General features: G+C 41.1%; 1 protein-coding gene and 2 long non-coding RNA genes across 3 annotated transcripts in view; 1 reads left to right on the forward strand and 2 right to left on the reverse strand.

Moving 5' to 3' along the window:
* Positions 1-11: 11 nt before the first annotated feature.
* On the reverse strand, positions 12-1671 carry LOC112944262. Its single transcript, XR_003248737.1, has 2 exons — positions 1534-1671; positions 12-169 (listed from the first exon to the last, which is right to left on the reverse strand). It is a non-coding gene; the product is annotated as an uncharacterized LOC112944262 (long non-coding RNA).
* A 1883-nt stretch (positions 1672-3554) lies between these two features.
* LOC112944254 (histone H2A-beta, sperm-like) lies at positions 3555-3959 on the reverse strand. The gene has a single exon (XM_026035651.1). The coding sequence runs from the start codon at positions 3957-3959 to the stop codon at positions 3555-3557; it is 405 nt and encodes a 134-aa protein (XP_025891436.1).
* A 1410-nt stretch (positions 3960-5369) lies between these two features.
* The window catches only part of LOC112944264, a 3345-nt gene continuing 1435 nt past the window's right edge, over positions 5370-7279 (forward strand). The window contains exons 1-2 of the long non-coding RNA XR_003248738.1: positions 5370-5444; positions 5545-5680. This is a non-coding gene — a long non-coding RNA (uncharacterized LOC112944264). The remainder of the gene's footprint in view (positions 5445-5544; positions 5681-7279) is intronic.

The following is a 7279-nucleotide window of genomic DNA, read 5'->3' on the forward strand; positions in this document are numbered from 1 at the left end:
GAAGATGGCTGCACCAGGACCTATTCTCTCGGCATAGTTGCCTCTCTTCAGCAGCCGGTAGACACGACCCACTGGGAACTGCAGACCAGCCTTGGCCGATCTTGTTTTCTTCACTGCAAGGAGGGACTTGGTGTTTTTCTTCACTTGTTCAGACATTCTGACATCAACCCTAGTGCAAAAATATGAAGAGATGAAAACAAGAATCACTGCTTCTAATGCCTTAAGTTATAAAGGGGCAAAATGTTAAAAAAAAAAAATGAAGTGGGCAAGAACATGGTAGTCTTAACCACTTTCTCCTCATTCTAAGGCATTTTTTAAATTCTCATATAAGTATTTTTTCCCCTTCCTCTATCAGAAAGAATAGCTCAGCTGTTATTTCACTACTTCGTCCAAAGGAGAAACAAGTTARGCTGTTCCTCTAGGGAGCCCTGACAAATTTTCAGTACAGCAATAGTAATCTATAAGTTCAGTAAGAGCAACATGACTGCTACCTGGCAGATCCCCACAGTTTCCTACTCTTAAATTCTACCTTTCTCCTGGAGAWCTTCTGACCCTGTATGAAAGCAGGAGCACTGTTAAAAAGAGAAGATTTCAGAATGCTTATGAGCATTTAGAAAACCTCCTGGAAAGCTTCATTGAACTTACCCCAGGTAAGCAACTAGGAAGTTGCTAAGGTATTAGGACATTAGGACCTTGGGAGAAGAAAAAGAGAAACTCATGTCTTCATCTGAAGTAAAAGCAACAAAAATAAAGGTTTAATCTGCTGAAAACCACTTCAAATGATTTTGTCTTCCAGAAGTGAGAGGACCCGCTGCTGCAGGATAATACCTCACTATCAGGAGYGAGGTTTGTAGGAAGAGATATCTGTTTTATGCTAGATACTTGAATTACTCTACTCAGCACACTGTGCATCAGGCTGCCACAAACACAGCACTGTCTTTTTGCATGGTATTGCATCCATTTTAATGGATCTCTTCCACTTACTGCTGACATAGAATCTCTGTTACTTAATAGAGGCAATTACTACTCAATGTGTGTAACAAAGCAGCTGGAAGAAGGAGATAGGAGAATTCTGCTGTTGCATACAATACTCTTACTGCTAAAAAAAAAAAAAAAAAAAAANAAAAAAAAAAAAGCAAACAAGCAAAAACCTCCAGCAAGCTTAAGAGATGTTTTACCTAGAATCAAGGAGGAATTAAATCAGATGTTTAACTAAAAGCCACTCATACAATAAAAATTCTCTGAGAGAATTTGTGAGCACCCCAGCTTTTAGAGTTTAGGAGTAACTCGTTTCTAAAATTAAAAACAAAAAAACAAAAAAACATATATAAAGAACAGCCTTGGAGTAGCACTAAATTTCTTCATTACTCAAGAGGATAAGAAAACATACTTGACTTAAGAACAAATTTTACCTTAACAAATGAAGCACTTAAACTCTTTTCTTACAATTCCATTGCCCAGATCTACTAGATTATTCACTCTGTAAAGCAGTGCCCTTTTTAAATTCATGGATAACAGCAGCCATACGGTTACCTTAGTGCATTCAGTGCCACCTGAGTGACTGATGGGTCAGCCACTCAAAACARAAACCAATCCAGGTTACCACACAGGAGCAACTAGGTAGAGCATGATGATCTATCACTGTTTCCTGTAGAGCTGTTTAGCACCTTGTTAGCCAATCTGCCACCCTGAAAACAGGAGGATATTAACTGCCAGAAAGAATTGCACTGACCCTGATTGACAATTTATTACAGGTCTAGGCTTGTCAAGTAAAAAGTGATAAGAGGAATCATTTCAAGGTGCATAAATGCATACATTGSCTTCAAAATTAGAAACGTTTGTCCAATACTGCTCACTAGCCTCAAATGCTAAATAACTTTCTCCCAAAAAGGTGATTGAGTAATTAGAAGACACAAGGGAATGTTTGTTAAAGGACTGCTCTGTTTGCTCTTCATTCTTCTTCCTCCAGTATTTGCTTTCCAGTTACAGCTCTGGTACGTCTTCCTCATCCGTACTCACATTGGGGATTAAAGTGTCAGGGCTGTTTTTTAGTTAGAGTTGATAAGGGAACTGCACACCTGAATGGATGCAGGAAGAGAAAAAGTCTCTCCCTGCATATTTTCCAAGAATTCAAAGCAGTAACCTACAACCACCATGACACTTTGTGCTGCCAGCAGTGACTGAACTGCCTTAKGACCATGTTGCAGAGCCTGTGGAAGCTCAGGATATCTCACATAAAGATCTCTCTGTTCTTTTACACATCCCCATCTTTCATACAGTTCATCTCCTTCTCAAAGCTACATCACGAGCACTGATTCTTTTAAGGCACAAGATATATTCTCTAGAGCTGAGTGTGCGTGGATACTTGATTTTTTTTATTGTTTGACATATGGGTACTGAAATGTTGAGCTTGTGCCCAAGAGAAACAGTCACAGAGCTGCTGGGTTAGGAGACRTCCACTTTGTGTCACTGTGTACCCAGAAAAGTGATTTTTTCAAATCACTAGGCTATCTGTTTAGCTAACAAATGGGTCAAGCTATCAATGAGGAAAAAAAAGTGAAATTGATTTCAACAGCAAAAAAATAGATGAGCTTTGGGCTACACCAGTACCTCATCCTAAGCCCTTTACCTCTAGTTATGAAATAGGGCCTCTCTGTCTACTCTTCTAACATCTCTTATAATGCAGAGATGCTAGCCAAAAATATTCGCTACCTTTGCTTCAATGGCTGCCATGTCTTGCAGAATCTGCTTTGATGCTCCAGAGCAGAAGTAAGTGAAAAAGTTAGACAAAGGACAGTTTTCTAGAGTAGCTAGGGGTGCTTCAAGCACTTCACTTGAGTCTGGCAAGGCTACCTCAAACCTTTAGGCTTTTGCTTGAGCCCAAAGAATTGAGTTCCAAGAGCAATTTCCATCACTCTGATTAAATGGAAGAACTAACTTTATTTTCATGTGCCTTTTTTTTTTTTTTCTCCTTCCCTCCCCTCTTCTTTCTCTCCCCTGTACCTCCCTTAAGGCTTCTTCCATTTTCAGGTGTGCACATTCAACACAAGGCTGAAGCCCTTGTGGTGGGTATAATGCAATGGAAGAGAGATTAGGGCTTGTGTTGGACCACTATCCAAAGTTAACAGTTCACCGTTGGTCTATGAGTAACACAACTTTAAAGCACAGGGTTACTACCTCTAAGAGTTAGACTAACTATGGAGTGTTGAACTAGTTGTGCTACAAGTCTGTAATGGAAAAAGATTACATAAATGGCTACACACATCTGGTTGCCTTCACCTATTGCAAAGCCATTGCTTCTAACACCTTTTCAAGGTAGATGAGTACTCAGCTTATGTCTAGTCATCAGGGGAACTGGGTAGCAAAGAAAGGAGAATGATGTTGCATTCTAAGAACTTTATTACAAGCTTTAAAAAATAGCATTAAAAGTAGTGGGAAAATACTAGACAGAGAAGTAAATACACAATTTGCAACAGTGCTATTGAGTTCCATTGTCAGTAAGTGCACAAATCAGACCAGGAAAGAAAAAAAGTCAAGTTTCAATTGCTTCCAAGTCACTCCTGGGAAGGAGCAGGTTCTTTATGAGTTCTCTTGGGAAGGAGCTGGGAAAGGATATTCGGCATAACCCCTCCTTGGGCRATGGTMACGCAAGAGAACAGTTTGTTGAGCTCCTCGTCATTTCTCACAGCCAGCTGGATGTGCCGTGGCAGAATCCTGGCTTTCTTGTTCTCCCGGGCAGCGTTCCCYGCCAGCTCCAGGATCTCCGCGCTCAGGTACTCCAGCACCGCAGCCARGAAGATGGCTGCACCAGGACCTATTCTCTCRGCATAGTTGCCTCTCTTCAGCAGCCGGTAGACACGACCCACTGGGAACTGCAGACCAGCCTTGGCCGATCTTGTTTTCTTCGGCACAGCTCCAGGTCTGCCAGCCACAGCAGGTTTTTTTCCACGTCCAGACATCCTAATAATGATGAAGAAATAATGAAGGGACAAGAAAGTAGGTATCTTAGCATGGGGAATTTCAGCCACAAATAGTTGAGAGCAGGACACCAGGAAATGAAGACAACAGCAAGCTCCGTTACATTTTTCTGGTTCCCTACATCAAGAGAAAGAGACAAGGAGAAAAAAAGCAGCATTTTTCTCCCACTTAAAAAAGTTAACAGCCCAAYAGCCATGCTAAGATCTTAATTACTAGGTTTCTCACTACAGCCTACCTTTCAGCAAATGAATGTAGGTGAAAAACCTGTGGCTTGATAACCTATCAAGAAAGGCTTTTAAGAGTAGACTAGTAGAACTCAGAGACTATTCTTCTTGATGTCAGTAGGTATTTGAGACTGAATCACACTTTTTTTTCTAAAGTAGAAATTTATCAAAAACCATGGTCACCTTCTTAAAGGTAATTTGAGCTTAAGTCTGCTGCTTCTTCAGGAAGCATAAGTTATGCTCTACATTTGTTCATTTCTTTTTTTAAAGGGCAAAAATTGAGAAAATTCCTACAGCCCACAACATCTCATCCTTACAAACCTTCAGGATGATTTTCATAGGAAATTGAAGGCTAGTTACCCTAAGAATGTTTTCCAGGTGCTATGAAAATATCAGTTCTGCTCTGTACATAGAGAAGAACTGAACTGGATAGAGTACTACAGTGCTGAGAATAGAGCCTATGGTTTGCTTACTAAGAACTCAACAGGGCAATCCAACTCTAAGTATGAAAGCTAAAGAACACTTACAATAGAAGAATAAAATCTCATTTAAATAATATTTCAAATATGAATAAGTAGAATAGTTAACTTCCATCAGTTATTCACAATACATGGGATGACCATCTATCTCTAGGTTCATGAAAATATTTTTGCATAGTTTTAAACAGGAAATGTAGCATTTAAGAGAAAAAAAGCAAGATTTAGCAGGAAAAGAAACAAAACAAGAAAGCTCTGAACCAAATAATCCAAGAAAACCAGCTCATAACTTCTTAGCCCTCYTAACTATCAAAAACCTTCCTATTCTAATTACTTACTTCAGATATAGATATATTTCAATATAAATACAGCAACTTTTAAAATACCCTGAACCTCAGATACTTCTCTATAAAATATAAATGAAAAAAAATCATCTTGATACCTTCAAAAGAAATAAAGAAAATCACTTATTTTAGCCTGGTCTGTGTTTTGTTACAGCATACACCCAAAGGCAAGCAAGACACATGCACAGTCACCTCCTGATCCTGGGGCAGACTTTTATTAGAGACTCATTACAGGGCACCTGGCAGCTGATGAGTCATTTCCACATGTGGCTCAGCTTGCTCCTAATGCTTGATTTGGTTAAAAAGGAAGAGCTACATTATGATGTGCAGGAGGTAGGGGATATGTTGCTGTCTATAGCATACTATAGCTGTGTTTGAAACTCAYTGCACCTTGAGCTCAGTGATTAATCCTTCTGCCTTGAGTATTCTTGTCCATATACCATGTGTAAAAACAGTCCTTGTATGTGCTTAAATAAATAATAGTTAAAAAATGCTCATRCTTTTTCTGTGTTTGCTTTTCAGTGCTGCAAATAAGTCCCAGCCAACTCTGTGGAAAAGCTGAGGGTGTGAACAGCATATGAGAAGAGCAGGTCCTCCTGAGTGCCTTGGCTCTGACACAGCATCTGTATGGGGACCAACAGCAACATCTGCCTGCCAGGTACTAGCTGTGGGTCAAATCCAGAAAGACTCTAGTATTTTAAGAAGACTTATGGAAGACTCCAAAATTATGACTTCAAAATGCTTAACTCAGATGCTGCCTCATGAGAGGCTACCTAGATTCTGCCCCTTTTGCCTTTCTAAACTGAAGTTGTCACATCAGCTGYAAGCACAGCCTGGTTTCTCTGTGTGCCCAGATATCCTCCAGAATGAGGAGGGTCCTCACCAAGTGTATCTGCAGGTATCCGTTTATTCTGATTCTTACAGAGAAAAGGTGACTCTGCCTCCGAGGTAGAAATGGTGATTGTGCCTGCCCTTTGGTGATGTCCTAACATCACCAAAGGGCACTTAGAACAGCTAAGCTTTGAACACCAAAGGGCACTTAGAACAGCTGCCTATATGGGAGAAGACTAAAATGTAGGCTGTCATTGCAGACCTGAAAATACTAATCTCAGTGAAAAGGATACTCAAGAGACTGAATGAGTTGGGCCAGATCAGCTGAGAGAGGATCTGATTAACATGTATAAGTTCATGAAGGGAGTTCATGTAGGGAGGAAGGGGTCAAGCTCTTCTCAGTGGTGGCCAGTGACAGCACAAGGGGCAGTGGGTGTAAGCTGAAMCRCAGGCAATCCCATCTGCATGTGAGGAAGAACTTMTTTCCTGTGAGGGTGCCAGAGCAGTGGAACAGGCTGCCCAGGGAGGCTGTGGAGTCTCCTTCTCTGAAGGCCTTCCAAACTCGTCCTGATGCCACCCTGTGCCCCGTGCTCTGGGTGTTCCTGCTGGAGCAGGGATTGGACTAGATGATCTCCAGAGGTCCCTTCCAACCTTAACCATTCTGTGATTCTGTGATGCCTTAGTGGATGGGAGTCTCTGCTACAATTGTTGAAATTCTGCTACTGTGCAGAAAGGTACTCACAAGCTCAGAGKAGGGAGAGAGCCCTGGGTTTAATCCTAGATTTCCCTCTGCATTTTACAGCAACAGATTAGTGGAGAAAAACAGTGGCTGAAACAGGCCATTAAAAAGCATTATTTCTCTGAACATAAGTGTTCTAGCACTTTTCTGAATAAGTCTTCAGTGAGTGTTAACAGGATGTTCATGCTGTTACAAACATGTTATAACGAGACTTAGAAATTTCCACTTCAATCCCCTGAGAGAGCAGAGAAGCAGTAGCTCTTTTGCATCCCCCTAACCTGATTTTAAGGCCTGCAGGCAATCAGGGTTGGGACATTTTTCTGGGACCTCAAGACTAGGTTTCACTCTTCCTGGATGAGGGTATCGAGTACCAGACAAATGCTTAAGAAGAGGGTGAGTGGGAGGAATGGAGAAGTTCTCTTCACCCTTCTCATCTCCTCATCTTAAGAAAGATTAAATCTGCTCAGTCCTTTGAAAGGGCAGAGGTGCCCTTTTTAGAGAACGGAGAGCTGGTTCAAATTGTATGGCACGGCTTCCCTAAAAGCCTGCACGAGACTGAAGCTCTGGGTGGGGTTAGATCTCATACCCAATCCTTCTCTTCTCTTCTCTTCTCTTCTCTTCTCTTCTCTTCTCTTCTCTTCTCTTCTCTTCTCTTCTCTTCTCTTCTCTTCTCTTCTCTTCTCTTCT

This window comes from Nothoprocta perdicaria, unplaced genomic scaffold (assembly GCF_003342845.1).
Source record: "Nothoprocta perdicaria isolate Ctin4 unplaced genomic scaffold, notPer1 scaffold_163, whole genome shotgun sequence".
NCBI lineage: Eukaryota > Metazoa > Chordata > Aves > Tinamiformes > Tinamidae > Nothoprocta > Nothoprocta perdicaria.